Below are 17,621 nucleotides of genomic sequence, written 5' to 3' on the forward strand. Positions count from 1 at the left end.
CCCAAAGAGAAGGCAGTCCAAACAAGAGGCAGGGATGGTAGGGGCTACAGGAAGCAGAAGAGCAACCTGGGAGAGAGAGGATGGGGACATCCAGGGCCACGATGCAGGGATAGTTGGGCACAGGTGTTGAGGGGAAGCAATGCAGTGCAGGTGGATATGGCCAGGAGAGGTCTCCTCAGCATTGGAAGGCTGATGGAATACGTGGTGTGTCGGGGGATCTTGGGACTGATTTAGAGGACAGTCACAATGTTGAGGGTGAATAAATATAAGTAAATAGAAGAAAATAAACCCAGTGACTCTGGGAAAAAATAAGCACACGTGCGTGCGCATGCACACACACAACACACTCAAAAAAGCCCATAGGAAATCGTTAGCTCCATAGGAAACAAATAAAAAGAAAGAAAAAGTAACTATAGTTCACTAAATGGCTTATTTCTGAATGCATAATTCAATATGTAACATGGTTTCCTACCATAAAGAATAAACTCTGATCTGAGCAAGATTACCATGTGTGTCAGCCTGTTTTCTGTTGCTAGAGCAAAGTACCTGAGGCTGGGAAATTGTTTGAGTCAGGTTTTTTGCTGCTGTGTCTAAACGATCTGACCAAAACAATTATAGAGGAGAAAAAGCTTATATGGGGGTTCACAGTTTCAGAGGTCTCCGTCCATAGACAGCCAGCTCCATTCTTTGGGGCTGAAGGTGAGGCTAAGATCAAGGCAGAAGAGTGTGGCAGAGGGAAGCAGCTCACCTGATGATCAGGAAGCAGGGAGAGAGGTCACTCACCAGATGCAAATTACCCCCCCCAGGGACCCACCTCCTCCAGCCACACACTACCAGTCTTCAGGTACCACTCAGTTAATCCCATTAACCCACCAATTGGGTTAAGGATCTCAGAACTCAATAATTTCTCCTCTGAACCTTCTAGGATTGTCTGACCCGTGAGCTTTTGGGAGACACCTCACATCCAAACCACAATGGTATGTATAAGGAAGGAGTTGACTCTTGGTTCTGAAAGCTGGGAGCCCAAGGGCCTGGTGCTGGCAGGGGCCTGGTGCTGGGTGAAGTCCTGGTGGAGTGGAAGGGCCAGTGGGTATCTATCTCCTGGGGAGGAAAGCATGAGGGCAGCTGGGCTTTATAGCAACTGTTCTTGCAGTAATTAATCCAGTGGGTTTTTTTAAAAATATTGTTTTTAGTTGTTGATAGACCTTTATTTATTATTTATTTATATGCGATGCTGAGAATCGAACCCAGTGCTTCACACATACCAGGCGAGTGTGCCACCGCTGAGCCCCAGCCCCAACCCCCATTAATCCAGTTTTGAGAGAGCAAGAACTCTCTCCCTCCAGAAAGGCACGAACCCCTCTTAGTAACCTAATCACCCTCTTAAGTTCCTGCCACCTTTCAGCACCAGAATCAACCACAGGACATGTAACCTAACAGGAGAGTGGAGGGAGGGGAGTGAAAGCAGAGGGGGAAGAGATGTAAGAGAACTACCTTATTAAAAAATTCAAGAAGCAGCTGGGTGTGGTGGTGCACACTGTAAACCCAGGGACTCTGGGGGCTGAGGTAGGAGATCACAGTTTGCGGTCAACCTGGGCAAATTAGCAAGACCCTGTGTCAAAAAAAGGGGATGAAAGTGCTGGGGATGTTTCCCAGTGGTAAAGCACCTCTGAGTTCAAACCAAAAACAACCAAACAAGCTAAACTAAAAAAATAGAAGCTCCTACACTTGTTTATGTCTACAGGCCAACACCAAAATGATCAGCCCCAAGAGATGAAAGAGGATGTGGTTTTGTATTAAATATTTGAACTCTTTAAGCCATGATCAAACCGTACCTAAGCTTGATAAAAGTAAAAATTTTTAAATTGCTAACAAAGATGAAAAGAGTACACTGGATGTAAAGGAGTGGACGGCTGTTAGATGATGAGCAGTTGGGTAGCATATACAGCATGGATACACTGGACGAAGGCAAGATGAAGGATAGCTCAAGTTTCCATCATGCTGTGCAGAACAGCACATGCTTTAACACTTATGAATCATGGAGTTTTCTATGGCAAGTGAAATCATGGGAAGTAAAACTGTTGAAAAGGGAAGACAGCTGTATACGCTGTGGAAGACACAGCAGGAGCAGAGTCGGCCCTGGAGATGGGGGGTGGGAAGTGTGTTGGGAGGAAGCCTGAAGTCCCCAAGTGGAGAGCAGTGGCCTCAGGTGGGTGAAGGGACATGAGGTGACCCGGGGGGTGGAAGTAGGTTGGTAGAGGGGAGGGAGGGGGAAGAAGAAGGGAACCAGGAAAGGCCAAGGCAATGGGGAAATTTCTCTGATGGAAAACTGCTTTAATTTCTCTCTCTCTCTCTCTCTCTCCCTCTCCCTCTCTCTCTTTAGTTTTTATTTTTTGGAATAGAAGGCAAATTACTCCCTGTTCCAGAGGGAGTGACAGCAGGTTCTGGGGAGGAAGTTTCACTTGTCAGTTAGCGGCCATGTGCCCCAGGGCTCTGGTGCTGCAGAGTGCTCTTCACACCCCTGGTGGAAGGACAGAGCTGGCCCTCCTTGATGGGGGGAAGCAAGGGTCTGTACCTTGGGCAGGTGGCAGGAGAGCCACCTCTCCTGTACCTCGTGCTGGCCCGAGGGCTGAGGTGGAGCTCCATGAGGACCAAGGCCACACAGAAGCCAGGACCCTGAGACCACGGCTGCCCGTGGTGTAGGACAGCCCAAGGGAGGACCGGGTTCTTCTGTCCCTGCTTGTCCCTTGCCCCTCTCGCTGCTGCTGGACACCTTGCCACAAGACTTCCGGTGGCTTCCGCAGCCACATGTGCTCTTCCCATAGCTCTCTGGAAACACCTCACGTGGAGCTGGCCTAAGCCAGCCGGGGCTCCTGACTGCTGCTCGGAGGCCATTGGAGAGCTACGGACTCCTTCTCCCATCCTGGCAAGAGGAATGTTCACACAGAGATGGAAGATGCTGGGCAGGAAAGGGGGAGATCGGAGCCGCCTGGCCTCTCCCGAAACCTGGTATCCTGGGCCCAGACCTGGCCACTGTCAGGCTTGCAAGCCCAGAAGGTCAAAGGCTGGAATTCCATCCCCCCAAACCAAAGGGCACCCAGAACAGTCCAGGTGATTTTCTTCTGCCCAGGTCACACCCGGGTCCTCGCAGGGGGTGATCACTGGCCCTGTTTGGGGTGGTTGGAACTCAGCACTTGGTGAAGGTGGTTTTCTGTCTTCTAGATCTCCAAGTTCCTGTTCTGGTGGCCGCATGTCACCATGAGATTCTGCCTCCCCAATTTTCAAGGGTCTCTAGATGTCAGTGTCTTTGGGAACAGTCACCCTTTTGAGTCTCCAGGGGAACCTGGAACAGCTGAGGGTCTGAATCCAGCCTGAGCTGGGGACCAGGGTGAGGGTAAGGCACTGTGGGAACTCCGGTGCCTGAGTCTGCGTGACACCTGAGCCTGGCCGCCTGGCCTGGGTGAGGCCTGGCGTCGGCCTTGGCGGTGGCCCTGGCTAGCTGTGATTCAGCTCCAAGGGACCTGCTTCCTCGTCTGCAGGGTGGAAAGAAAGCAGCGTCCACACAGTAGAATGCCTTTGAGAGGTCACAGAGAATTCAGGCAGCATTCCTGGTGCCCGTCCTGCTGAGAACGCCCGTCAGTCATTTAGAGCTCAAGTTTAACACTGAAGGCAGCAGCCAGTGGATGGAGGGGGGCAGGAGGGGCCCCACAGGGAGAGCTTGGCAGTAACCTCTGTCCTTCCAGAGCCCCTCTCCTGCCGCCTTCCTGCAGAGGCCAGAAACCTCCATCCCATCTGCAGGGCCTGGGCATGGGGGAGAGTATCGTGGGAGACCCACGTGCCTCTCTGGTCACCAGGACAGAACGTGGCCCGCTCCACTGACTGGATGAAAGGTAGGCCAGGTGCCATGGGGCACTGTGCTGAGGCTGGCGGGCATTCCTGTCTCTGTTTGCCTGAGGTGGGGCCCAGGCAGAGGCTGGAGGCCCCAACCCCAACTGCAGATGGGGAGAAGTCCAAGAAAATATGCTACCTATCCACCTGCACCTCCCTCGCAGGTCATCCCTTCCTGGCTTTGGGGACAGGAATGAGTCACAGGATGGGCCCTTGGGCCAACTCACTTCCTGTCCCCCCACCACAGCCCGTCTGGGGGCTGCAGAGCTCCCGAGTCCTTCCAGACTCGCTCTGTCCTGTGAGGGTGAGTGGGAGAAGAACTGGAGAATGGCAGGGACCCTGAGGGGTGGGGCTTGCAAGATAGGGAAAGAGCATGAGGGACCAAGACCCCCAGGAGGAGGACAGGTGTGAGTCAGCTCCTGGAGGAGGGGGCACGTAGGCGGGGCCGGGTATAAGCTGGGCAGCCCTTTGTCACCGTCATCATCATCATCAAGACACACACAATGATGTACCAAGCTGGGTGACTTGTGCTTTCTGCTTGGGGACAGCCATGGCCCTCAACCCAGCCACTGCTATCACCAGCGCTCACCCCAGAAATTGGAGGCCACGAGGGCCAGACTGCCACAAGCCACAGACTCCGAAGTCACAGCCAGCGAGTCCCCAGGGGCTCTTCGCGCGCCCTGGCCTGTCCTTGGTGTGGCTGCTAGCTGGTCCAGCTCAGCCCCTGGCCTCTCTTCCACCTTGGTGCACAAAGCCCTGGGGTAGTAAAGGAGGAGGCCAGCAGGGGTCAGAGGAAGAGAGGTGTGGCTGGCAGAGGAGGGAGCCTGGCCCTTCCGGGGCTGAGTGCCTGCTGGGGCTGACCGGCCTGTGTTCCGGGTGACTCTGTTGTCCTCTGGGGGCCTGGGCTCCCTCATCTGTAGCCCCCTCCCACCCTCCCTGCACTACCCCCCCCACCGTGAGTGACGCTACTCAGGCTGAGGAGACCCCAGGTCTGGCCCACTGTCCTTGATGCACTCAGGCCTTCACCTGTGCCCCCCTTGGTGGCCAGCGGGCTTTGCAGGAATGGCCTCCTTCCCGAGGGAGGGACAAGAGCCTGGCTAACCAGGCAGGGCTATTTTAAAGGAAGTCACGGCTAACCGGAGAGCAAAGTCTCCATCTGAGTTTATGACAGGATGACAGGAGGGCGGTCAGCCATCGTCTGCTGGGCTAGAAACTTCAGGACCCTTCCAGATCTTTCCATAACCACAGCTGGAGCTTCCTGAGCCTCCTTTGGTCTCAAGGTCCTACCTCAACCAAGTTCTCCAGCCGTCCAACAGCCAGGGGGCAGGGTGGGTGTTCTGCAGTGGAGGGGACAGAGGCCACTCACCTGGACCAGCTGGGGGGACTGTGCCTCGGCCACTCAGTTCACAAAACCTGGTGGAGGTTAGCCCACCTTTGGGTCCAGCCTGCCAGCTACCCCTGCCACTGCCCAGGCCCAGGGCCACACCAGGGGGACCCTGCCACTGCCAGCACACAGCCCCACGGGTTTGCTCCTGGGGTGAAAGCCAAGCACAGTGCTGCTTTCAGGATCAGCGCAGGCTTCATAAGCTCCTGAGACCACTCCACTTTCAGTACTGGTGAAGTCAGGGTTGTGCATGTGACATGTCTGGGCCCACTTGCCCAGGGCACAGGGACCCTACTGTAGTGAGATCTCAGGCATGACAGGCCATTGGAACTGGAATCCATATCTTTCTTCTATGTGACTTTGGGCAAGTCTCTCAACCTCTCTGTGCCTTAGAATCTTTGTGTAAATGGTATAGACCTGCATGGGACCCTGCGATAGTTTGGATCTTGAATGTCCCCCAAAGGCCATGAGTTGAAAGCTTACTCTCCAGACTATAGTGCTTTTGGGAGGTGGCAGAACCTTTAGAAAGTGGGCCTAGTGGAAGGAGTTAGATCACTGGAGTGTGCCCTTGAAGAGGGTATTGGAATGCTTATCCCTTTCTTTCTCTTTTGGCTTTCCAGTTGCCAAAGGGCCTCCTCTGCCAAGCCCTCCCACCATGATGCACTGGGCTCCCACAGGCCCAGAGCAACAGGGCCAAGTGACCGTGGACTGAAACCTCTGCAACCACGAACCAAGATAAACCTTTTCTCTTATTGAGTTGATTATCTCAGGTATTTTGTGATATGACGGGAAGCTGACTCATGGGACCCATGAGGTTGTCTTGGGGATTAAACAAAGAAGTGCTGAGAGCAGCAGGGGGACCCAATGGCATTGCCTATGTCCTAGCAGGTGCCTGTTGAACGTGTGCTGCTCAAGGAAGCCCAGCACTCTCCAGGTGCCACCCAGGGAGCCTGGCACTGTGCTTCTGCCTGGTTACCTATGAAAGAGGGTCCTAGCTCAGAGCCAGTGTCTGCCTGTGGCATGCCAGCTCCTTCAGGCTGTGAAGCTGGACACTATGGGGACAGAATGAAGGCCTTGAACCAGGCAGAGAGTGGGGAGAATCACTGTCAATCTGTTTTTCCAAATTGCACTACTTCAAATGCCCTGGGCAGATGCCCACGTGTGTGGGTGCGGGGTCACTCAGCTGGGCCAGAGGCCCTTTGTTTCCTTTAAAGGCCCCATTGTGACCCCACACCGGCCCCAACCCTGGAACAAGAGGCCCTTGTGTGGGCCCTGCAGGCCAGCTCCTCTGGCCCTCGGCTGGCAGCGGGGATTCTGTCCCTGTGGAGTTGGTGCAGGGCACCGTCCACCTCCACGGAGGCTGCGCCTGCCGGGCTCCAATAAGAGCCAGTGTTTCGTCAGGTTCTAGAACGTGGAGGAAGCCTGACTTCCCCAGAAGTGGGTCTTCTGCAGAGGGGCAGATGCCCTGGGGACCTACTATGAGAAGACAGGTCGGGAGGTTGGCTTCCAGGGAAGGTGGGCAGCATGGGACCCTCCGGGCCACCCTGCCCTGAGGGGAAGGTCACCAGGAGGATGCCCCCAGGAGGTGCCCCTCAGCCTCCAGGAGCAAGGTGAACGTGAACGTTCAGGTCCCTGTTGGAGTTGACCCACAGCGGCCTCCCCGGGGGCCTCCTGGGCTGCACTCTCCCCGTGGGAGCCCCAGGGAGTTGTGTGAGGGCCCCAGAAGGCAGCAGGGACGGTCTGGGTGGCTCTCTGGGCTGAGTCCAGCCAGAGCACTGTCCACAGGATCCAGAGGCCCAGCTCCACCCCTGAGGTCCCTGCCAGCTGGCCACTCCACTGGGTCTACTATCCCGTCACTTCCCACTGAGCCCCGGCTCGATCTGGTCCGCAAGCTTCAGCTCTTGCTCACACCACGGACAAGAGTCCCTCCATCCTTTCTCAGGCCCGGGGAAAGGGGAGCTCTCTGCTCTGGGGGCCTAGGAAGCCTCAGGTCCCTCCCCTTGGCAAGGTGCGTGCTGGGCCAGGCAGGCCTCTGGCTCTCCGAGGAGAGCCCAGGGGCTGCCTGACGGGGCACTGTCATGGCCCCGCTCTCGAAAAGAAGACGGAGTCCAAGGCCCACGCACCCCTACCTGTGAGGCCCTGGTCGAGGTCGGGGCTGTCCCTCTGCCCACGCAGTCCAGTGCCCGTGCCTCGTGCATGTCCACCAGAGGTGCTCACCGTGGCTTCTCCCTTTTTCTCTCCCCTTCAGCCCTGGGGATTGAACCCAGGGCTCCCCCTAAACTCCATCTCCAGCCCTTTTTATTGTTCAAGTTGAGACAGGCTCTCACTAAGTCACAGAGGCTTCCAACGTGTGATCCTCTGTCTCCGTGTCCCAAGTCCCTGGTGTGTGCCACCACACTGGCTTCATTGTCGTCACTTCTCGAGAGGCCAGCGGTCAGATCTGCATAAGGACAGATCTGGGAGTAATCAGGGCCCCAAGGCCAGAAGGGGCTGCCCAAGGCCCCCATGCAGAGAAGCCTGGGCACCAGATCCACCCCTTCCTGGAGGGGCCAAGGGAGCCAGCATCAGGGGCTCGGCCACAGCTCAGTCTCTGGGGTCTGGGTGCCTTTGCGCTTGCCCAGCAGGTTCCTTAAATGTCCTCGCTCGCCACCCCTGGCTCCCCAGGCATCGTGGGTTCTCAGAGAAGTGGTGCCCTGAGCAGGTAGGACTGCCACTCAGCTGACACTTGCACCTGCAGACACCAAAAAGCTGGGTACAGACAGCTGAGAGCTGGTGCAGGAGCAGAGGGGGCACCGGGTGGGTGGGTTAGAGGGGCAGGAGAAGGGGAGCAAGACCTGGGGAGGGCATTTGGGGGCCTGAGGAAACCACACCTGCCCCATTCACACCCGATTCCAGTAGGATGCAATTCAGGGGCTGAGGTCACGGCTCAGTGGTGGAGCACTTGCCTGGCCCGTGTGAGGCACTGGCTTTGATCCTCAGCACCACGGTAAGATAAACACACAAAAAGAAAGATCCATCAATACTGAAAAGTATTTAAAAAAAATTGGATGCAACTCAAATGGGAAATGAATCTGCAGATTTCTAAATGGTCTTGGGACAGAAGGGACAGGAAGCTGTATCAGAGTCTTCAGCAAAGCCATGGACTAGTAAGGGTTTTATCATTAGCAAAAATGAGAGAGGTCCTATGAAAGTTTATTTAAATGATTAAAAAATTTTAACTTTGGGAAATTCAATTCAGCCTTCTTGCCTCCCTCCCTTCCCTATTGCAAAGGAGCCTCGCTTGCACCAAGTTCTGGGGTGAGTCCCTGCGGAGGGCAGTTTTGAGACTTCCTTCCATCGACACTGAATGGCAGATTTTGTAAACACATGACAAACCCCTATTATTTCATAATTTGTAGTTTAGTTTTGCTTTTTAGCTACAGCCCCTGCCAAGCCTGTTGCTCATGGTTTCCTATGAAATTTCGGTTATGTTCAGTGGACTCGTTGCAAGTGGCTAGACTTTGATACCAGTGACCCAGATTTTGGTACCAGTGATCCTAGAATGTCACTCATTCTTGAGCCATGGGATCAAGGGGACTCAGAACAGGGGCTGGGCTTCCAGATTCCCAACTTAGGGACCTTTGTCGACTTACAGCCTGGACAGCTAACACCAGAAACCCAGTGTCCACCGGGTGTTTCTGCTTCCTTCGACTCTGCAGCCGGGTCCCCTTTCTCCCCAGGGACATTCTAAAACCAGTTGATTATCCATGTCACCAGAGAACACAGAACAGACCACACAGCTCAAAACAGTTTGGATCAGCTTTACAAAAAGTGAGAGGAAACATCTGTACCTAGTTTTCTTTGGGTTTAAGAAATTTTTTTCTTTCTTTCTTTCTTTCTTTTTTTTTTTTTTTTTGGTACCAGGGATTGAACCCTGGGGCACTAACCCACTGGGCCACATCCCCAGCCCTTTCTTGTATTTCATTTAGAGCCAGGGTCTCACTGAGTTGCTTAGCGCCTCACTGAGCTGCTGAAGCTGGATTTGCGATCCTCCTGCCTCAGCCTCTGAAGCCACTGGGACCACAGGCGGGTGCCACCACGCCGGGCGGTTGAAGGGAATTCTAATTGAGCACAGACTACTGGGGGGAATGGCTGGGGCCCAGGCTGGCACTTGGCGAGTTTCCAGGGAGGGGATGCCATCCGGGCAGTGGGATTCTGGGAGGGTGAGGGCAGTGGCTGAGCGTGCATGATGTCATCTGACTGTCACTGAGGCTGCCTCCTGATTAAGTCAAAGGTCCTCAGAAGGCTGCTAGGAGCCGGTTCCCAGCACAGGGCAATTCAAACCAAACCCCCAGCACAGCCACAGAGGAACTGTACACACGGGCACTTTATAAAGTCTTTCAGAGGGTTCTCATCTTCCACTGTGGCATCTGGAAATGTCAGTCGGGTGAGTTTCAGTTCCTACGACGCTTAGAAGCACCCCATGAAATGGGTCTCCACGGAGCCCATGGGAGCTCCCATCTGCTGTTCTCAAGACCCAGCCCAGGGGCCAGCAGGGGATGCTGTGGTCTTCTGAGGTCACGCTCCCTGTGTCCCACCCCACAGGCCCTCTCACAGACAGGAAGAGGCCCTGGACAGCTCAGCACTGCAGGTTAGCAGCCAGTCCCTGCCCTGGTGGAAAGGTCAATGGGAAGGTCAACATGATACCCGTGGGAAAGTGTTGCTTTTTTTTTTCTCTTCTTTTTGCCCCCTTGAGAGCATGTCTGCCTTCTAGAAAGTTACGCTGAAGGATGGGCTGATCCGCCAACACCTCTGGGTTTTCAGCTCAAGTCTGGCTGCTTTATGACGACTTCCACCTAATTAAAGAGAACACGGCGTGGACCACGTAGAGCAGCGTGGCGACGTAGGAGAACACCTGGAACCCAGAGAGAGCCCCATTAGTGTTGGGGGTGGGGGGGCAGGCAGGGAGGCCCACGGGTCCACGCTGCCTGGAGCACCGCATGGTCCTTGGGCTGCCACTGTCCGTCACTCACGCACACAGCCTTTCCTGGGGAGCCCAGGTGCATCCCTAATCCTCTCCCCACACAGCCCCAGGGGACCTGACTCAAGATCCCTGGGTCCTAGAATGCAAGATGAAACTACCAACTTCACCCAACGTCCAGGTGTGGTCAGCTGACTTGAAATGGGAACACTGAGGGCCCCTGCAAGGAAAGCATCCAGGCAGGTGTCAATGACTCAGTGGAAACTGCCCCCTCCCCCTCACAGGCACCAGCAAGACAGTGGCCACCAGCAATGGTGGTGGCTGAGCTATGATATCTGAGACATGGGCCTGCTGGCCCTTGATGGGGTCTCCAAGCTCCTGGACATCCCAACACCCTATTGGACTCTTATCCTGGGATCCATCATTGCCCACCCAGGCCAGGGTGAAGGCCAGGGTCCATGGGAAGTGCAGGTCAGGGAAGGTAAGGAGGATGTCTAGCTTTTGTCAAAAAAGAAGGGGCTCCCTAAGAAAGCTGTGACAATTGCTTACAATGAATCAAAATGCATTCTGCTGCCATATATACCTGATTTAAATGACTTAATTAATCAATTAAAAATAATAAGGCTGTGAGAGGATGCAGCCATTTTGTCACTGGGAACAACAGCTCTGGGGTGGTGGCAATGGTCACTGGCTAGCATGTCACTTGGGCACTGCCTGCTCCTGTCACCCTCCTTCCTAAGGCTCACCTGCCCCCAAATTCAGTCTCTGCACCTGTTTTTTTGACCTTGGGCAGGGGCCAAGAGTTTCCAGCCCAAGCACAACACTTAGGGTGGCCACGCTTCTGTGACTCTTGAAAAATGCCATAAACAGCAGTCACCAGGGTGCCCGCTCTCACCCTGCCCCCACGCTTGGGCAAGCTCTCCCCCCACTGGCCAGAGGCGATGAGTAAGCCGAGTTACTTAATAACAAGCCTAAGAGAATTCAGCTCGGCACTCCTGGGTCTGAAGGGCGCGGTCACACCCGAGTGAGCAGCCCCGAAACCCCCCTGTGCCCATCCGATGGCACTCCCAGGCCATAGAGGCCCTTTGGCACAAGCCCAGCAGAAGTCCCCACTGTAACAGGAAATAGAAACTGTTTTGCAAATGGGGTGAAGAATGGCACGCTGAGGGCGGTTAGAGCCGGGACATGCAGGGATGGGTTCTGGCTTCAGATACCCTGCCATTAGAAAAAACCTCCAGATTTCTCTAGAAATCTCCGGGTCTCTGCAGGCAGCTTCCACCAATCCTGTTGGGCAAGGAGGTTCTGCCACCACCAAACAAGATGGGGAAGAAGCTCAGGTTCTGAGACATGTCCCAACCAGGAACCACACAGAAGCCTCAAGACAGGCCAGAAGCCTTCAAAGTGAGAGAGGCTTGGAGACCCCTCCCCAGGCCCCCATATGCCCTGCAATGGCCACCCCAAGACCACCTGAGGGGCATGCTATGGCTGGGAGGGATCTGGGGTTACATCCTGAGGAACGATGACTCCCTCTGCCCCGTGTCCTGATCCAGTGGATGTTTTTAGTGGATCTCATGACTGCATGGAACCTGGTTTGCATTTACCTTCATGATTTTGGTTCAGTGCATCTGCCTGCTGAGAACATTTGGATCTTGATTCTAGCACTCTTGACTTTACCTGGGCATGCTCATGACTATCCCACTCCACTAACAAAATGTGGGGACATAAGCAAACGTGGAATGGAGAAATGTCACTAAATACTAAATATTTATACTAAATACTAAACTGCAGTGAAAATAAACAATACACATCTATACTTGACCACAAGATGGATCTCACAAGTACCAGGTTGAGAGAAAGAAGCCGGTCATAAAAGAATGGACCTGGTGTAACCCTACTCGAGTGAAGTTCAAAGGCAGGCAAAACTGAATTGGGTGCTAGAAATCAGAAGGTGACAGGTGGCAGAGTTGCACAGTGGTAGTGGTAGGACAAGAGGGGTATTTCTGGAAGCTCTTTATTTACTGAGTCCTATTTCTCCATCTGGAAGCTAGCTGCACAGGGAATCTCACTTTCTGAAAATTCAGGCTGTACACTTGTGGCCTGTGCACTTCTCTGAGTGTACGCTGCCTTTCGATAAAAAGGAAAAGTCACAATACAGCACAATCCACTAGAGCCCAGTGGTTCTCAACTGGAGACCTGCCCCGGCACTTATCCGCCCCACCTGGACTTTTCCATCAAGCATAGACCCACCAACTATAATCCATCTATGTTTTGCTACCACAGTCTGCAACAATTTTATGGGAACTGCCAAATGCTTTGCTGATGTCTGTTGAGAGAGCGGCTTCTGGGATTGGATAGGGAGAGGTAGAGGTGCCCCCGAGACAGAGAGAAGAATCGGAGTGGTCCGAGGGATGATGGTGGAGATGGAGGACCAGCGTTTCAGGGAGGGAAGAACAACCAGGCTCCTGGCTGGCTGTGCTACTGCTTAGAAACTGGCCATGTGGGGAGACATCCTCACACTGAGGGACACTTCAGGGGGTGTCAGGGACCCCGAGGTGGCCATGATTAGGGAAGTGGTTGTAAGCTGGCAGTTTATCGAGAGAAAGGGTCTGGCCCACAGGGATGAGGCTATGAGGGACTTTTTCACCAGACCCCATCCCAAAGCTGGCCACTGCCCATCCCCATGGGCTGCTCTCTGCCTCTGCCCTGCCCCTTCCTAAAGGAGGAAGAGCCAGTCTGGCCACCGGAACAGCTATCTGTGGGCTACTACCATATTTCGCACCAGGATCTGCATGACATGGATTGACTTCTAGAAATCTGAGGAGCTCTTTCTCGGGAACCCGTTCTGGTTTTGCACTGTACCCAGTTAGAAATCCACCGTCAGCCAGAACGAGTTCATGGGCCCAGGCGCACCCCTGGGCAGCCCTGGAAAAAGCTTCTGTGAAACATCCTTTCTCCCTGCCCTTCCCACCCATCCCATTAAAAGAAAATCTGTCCCTGACCTTAGTGTCCCTGTCCCTGAATGTCTGCTTCAGTGGACAACCCTCGGGAGGGCCAGGGTCAGAAGGCCCAAGTGTCCAGACACACTGCTCCAAACTGGTGCCAAGGTCACGAGTGGCACAGCACCTGGCCACAGAGAACACGGGTTCGCTCTGCCCTGCATAGGTACCCAGGTCATGGGGCTTTGAGAGGGTTAAATAAGATGGTGCACGATCCCTCAGACACTGGGGGCGCTCAGACGCCTGCACTCCAGGCCTGGCCACCGGGGTGCCTTGGGCTTAGCACTCCCTTCTCAGGGCACAGCCTCCGCTGCACCTAGGTGGCAGGACAGCAAGAGCTGCTTATGCGCATGCGCCTGCTGGCAGGCGGGACTCACCACGGCCGCGATGTTCTCGCGGTAGTGCTTGTAGATGTAGCCGTCCTGCATGAAGATGGTGGCCAGGGCTTCCAGGACGGAGGCGCTGAGGTAGAACAGGGCGGCGACGCACTGGTAGGCTGCGTCCTGGGAGTCAGAAGGGGCAGGCATCAGAGGGATGGGAGGGAAAGAGTCCAGGACACAGCGCCTCTCCCCACTTGTCCCCATCTGGCCTGGCTCAGGTCCCTTGCAATCCGCGGCTGCTTCCTCTGACTCCCACCCGCCAGTCCCCAGCCTGTCTCCTCACAGAGGTGGTGTGACCAGTGCAGCCCAGGGGAGCTGAAGTCCCCCATCTTGGGGACCCAGAAAGCACTGAGATGAAGGGTCCCTGCTTGCCCTGCAGGTGGCTCCAGCAGGAGGTGGGGACAGCTTGGAGTCTAATAGGTGGAAGCTAGCTCAGGGCCTGAGATGTGCATAGTGGTCACAGACCTGGCTCGAACACGGCCTCCTTGACCAGTGAGAGGACAAGGCCATTTCCATTGTTCTGTTTTTTTTCCCATTTTGTTGGGTTTATTTATTTGTTTTTTTTTTTTTTTCTGTTCCTGGCATTTTTCAAAGCAAAAGAGTTGAAACGCTGCTGTTTTTAGTTGTAATTTAGCAGAGATTTCAAGAGTCCAAGCAGGAGGCCTCTTGAGAGTGGGCGCCTGGGCCCTCTCTAGTGGGCAGGTATCCCGTATGAGGGTGCTGCTGGTCTCCAGGGCCTCACAGTGGATCTTACACAGAAGAAAGGCCACATGCCATTTGTGTTCCCAGATCCTTTCTGTCAGCCCTGTGTAGAAGCCAGTGGCAGGGGAGACGTGCAGCATGTGTGGCCTGGCCACTGGGGAGCCTTGGCAGGGGCCAGCCTCCGGGACCCTGCTCCCCAAGGTGAAGGCAGCCCTCCTGGTAACAGAGGTGCAGGTGGATGGGGAGGGGTGGGGCCATGGTTATGGGTGAACAGTGGTCACGGGAGAGGAAGCTGAGCAGCCCAAGAGGACATCGACCAGCAGCACAGACATCGACCTCTGCTTCCACCTCAAGCCTCCTAGCTGCGGGAGCCCTGGCTGCTGGCTGAGGCTGGGCCAGCTCAGCCTGGGAATGTGCCAGGAGACGTCTCCAGGGCAGCCCCACCATGTCCCAAGAAGCCAGTTTCCCAGGGCAAAGGCCCAACTCTCCCGCCTCCCACCAAAGCCCTCGGCTGGCACTCACCAGGGTGACCCAGGACGTCTCCCCGCCGTGGGCGCCAATGATGTACAGGACAAGCAGAGCAGTGGTGGCCACAAAGCAGAACACAGACACAAACATCACCCAGCCCTGGATCAGGGGTATGGGCACCAGGGAGGACGCGATCAGGATCCATACCAGGCCCCCGAAGATCTGCAGAGAGGAGCAGGAGTGGGGTCAGACCAGAGGGGTACACAGCCCCCAGGGCACAGCTGCAGGGGGGCTCTGGGGGTGCAGAAACACAGAAAGGAGGCCAAGACAACTGGGTGGGCATATTCCTTGCTAAAAAATGACCCTTTCATCCCCCAAAGTCCTGGACTAGGTCTCCAATCTCAGTCTTTTCAATCACCCTCAATATCGCTTTCCTTTATTTTTTTTTAAATACAGTTTAATTTTTTTTTTTTTTTAGTAGTAAGCCTTATATCACACTAACATGCCCGGCATCGTCAGACACACTTGACAAATATTAGCTCAGTTAGCTCTCACAACAACACTGGTGGAGGAAGACCCATGTAGAGAGGACATGGACATAATTTGTCATTTCTAAAAAGAACTTAACATCAAGCAGCACTGTCACGAGAAGGCTGTCCTGAGAGTCTATCCTCACTTACATGGCTATGAAAATGTCCTTTCTTTTATGAAATACTTACAATCAGTCGATTCTTCTGATCTTGGCAAAGCAAATCAGCTGCACTATGTTACTGGGTTTTGTTGTTGTTTTGTTTTAAGATTTGACCCCTTCCACCTCCAAGTTCAGGAAGTGCTCTGTTGGAGCTGGGGTTGGAATGGAGAGGGTCCAGGTCAGTCCTGTCTCCTTGGATGGCCAAGGACAGGTGTGAAGGCTGCACACCCTTGGGTTAGCCAGGGGGCACCCCAGCTGATGTCCCCAGGGTCGGTGAGCTGTTTTCAGAAGGGAGCACGGGGACGGAGCAGAGGCCCTAACATCCTCAGTGACCCCACACTGGGGCTGTCTCTACCTCTCCTTGATCCTCTTTACCCCAGTGGCCATCAGCCCAGCCTCATCCGCCTGACTCCCTCCAGGTGAGGCCTGGACTAGGACACGGGAGGAGGTAGCTCTGGAGGTGGAGGTCTCCAAGGACCTGCGGAGTGTGGCACCGTCTGAGCACCCGGGCTGAGTTCCCAGTCCTCCATCCCCTGCAGTGACAACCCACATGGTGCCTTGACCCCATCTTGTGGACCTGCTGCCCACCTGCTAGGTAAGAGGTACCACCGTCTCCACAGTGTCCTCCGAGCCTCTTGGCTGGGGATCATCAGGGACAGTCACATTGGATAGAAAAATCAATGCAATAAAGTATCTGGGTTCATCTAAACAAAATTGTTCTGAATTAACCAAATGTGGGCGTCCCCCTTCCTGATGATATGCAGCAGGGCCAGTGGCACACACTGGACACCCTAAAAAATGAAAGTCCACCGGGCATGGTGGCACACGCTAGTAATCCCAGTGGCTCGGGAGGCTGAGGCAGGAGGATCATGATGAATTCAGAGCCATCCTCAGGAGTGGCAGGGTGCTAAGCAACTCAGTGAGACCTGTCTCTAAATAAAAATACAAACAGGACTGGGATGGGGCTCAGGGGTCGAGTGCCTCTGGGTTCAACCCTGGTAACTCCCCACAAAGAAGTGAGAATCCTCCAACCACCTGGGAGAGGGTGTGTGCAGATTTCTTATCGTTGTGTTGAAGATCAACCAGATGGCTCAGCCTCTTCCACAAAGGCACTGACCCAGGGACATGAGCAGGTCAATGTCTGTGCAGGACAGGGATGAGGAGGAGAGGGAGGAAGGCATGGAGGAAGGAGAGTTGGTCAGGCATGTCCAGCTAGTGGGCAGAGAGAGGCATCAGCCTGGGACCCCCTCTAGGTCTGGTCACCTGTGCCCATCTGAGGAGCTGGATCTAAGGTTTCTTGTCCATATGCTCCAGGGGGGTCCTGCACATCTCCTCGGGGCCTCAGCTTGAGCAGAAGTGTACCTGGTTGGTGGTGACATGGCCCTTTCCCCAACCAGGGGATGGTGGGAAGGAAGTCCCCCTTGCATGTAGCTGCTGACTCCTGGGGGCCCTAGGAGAACCACTGGCTATTCCTCCTGGGTTAATGGGCCTTGGTGTTCTGGTGAGTGGTCACAGCTAGACTCAAGTGCCTCATGAACTATAACCCCCGAAGGAGCACCTTGGGTCACCCATGGTGGGTGAGCACTCCTTTATGGACCTGTGGGACCCTTGGGACTGAGGTGCTCCTGGTGGCCAGTGGACTTGGCATTGAGGAACACTGTTGCTCTCTGGGGGTTTTCTGATTCACGTAAGAAGGGCGCAGCGTGGAGCTGGGTGCCTGGGCTTCCCCTGAATCACCGGCAGGCAAAGATGAATTGGATCGTGGCTTGTTTTTATGTTTATGGTGGCAATATTGTAATTGTGGCTGAATCAACTGTAAAATACGTTCAAGGTCACTTGGCACCCAGGTGGCACCTGGAAACGTCACAGTCAGAAAGGGCACTCAGCTCCTGGTCTGCAGTCATTTCAATTCACCTCTTACAACCAGATTCTTCCCTGTGTGGCCTGAGGTAGGAATGGTGGTCGGCAGTCAGGGGCAGAACAAATGACTGGAGATCAGAGCAGGGGCCCTGCTCCACGTGCTCACCAAGGTCTCACACATGCTGGTCGCCAGCTCTGGCTCTGAGCTTCCAGCAGCCACACAGAAGGAACTTGGGGATGGAGCCAGACCTGCCTTGGGTCTGCTTCCCAGCCTGGCAAAGGCGATCTCCCA

The 17,621-nt window shown here is 54.6% G+C and overlaps 1 protein-coding gene across 2 annotated transcripts in view; it reads right to left on the reverse strand.

Moving 5' to 3' along the window:
• Positions 1-17,621, reverse strand: part of LOC308632297 (myelin and lymphocyte protein) — a 357,374-nt gene that overhangs the window by 324,401 nt on the left and 15,352 nt on the right. Inside the window, exons 2-4 of one of the 2 annotated variants that reach the window (XR_014018497.1) lie at positions 14,833-15,000; positions 13,606-13,731; positions 9,270-10,166 (exon numbers count right to left, since the gene is read on the reverse strand). Coding sequence is in view for 1 of the 2 variants with exons in the window: in XM_081264275.1 (XP_081120401.1) it covers positions 10,092-10,166; positions 13,606-13,731; positions 14,833-15,000 (369 nt within the window). In the remaining variant the exon portion in view is untranslated. Of the gene's footprint in view, positions 1-8,451; positions 10,167-13,605; positions 13,732-14,832; positions 15,001-17,621 lie in introns of those variants that run through there. The other variant, XM_081264275.1, reaches the window with a different exon arrangement.

The sequence above is a fragment of the Spermophilus citellus genome (assembly GCF_964194105.1).
Source record: "Spermophilus citellus genome assembly, chromosome: 13".
NCBI classification, from domain to species: Eukaryota; Metazoa; Chordata; class Mammalia; order Rodentia; family Sciuridae; genus Spermophilus; species Spermophilus citellus.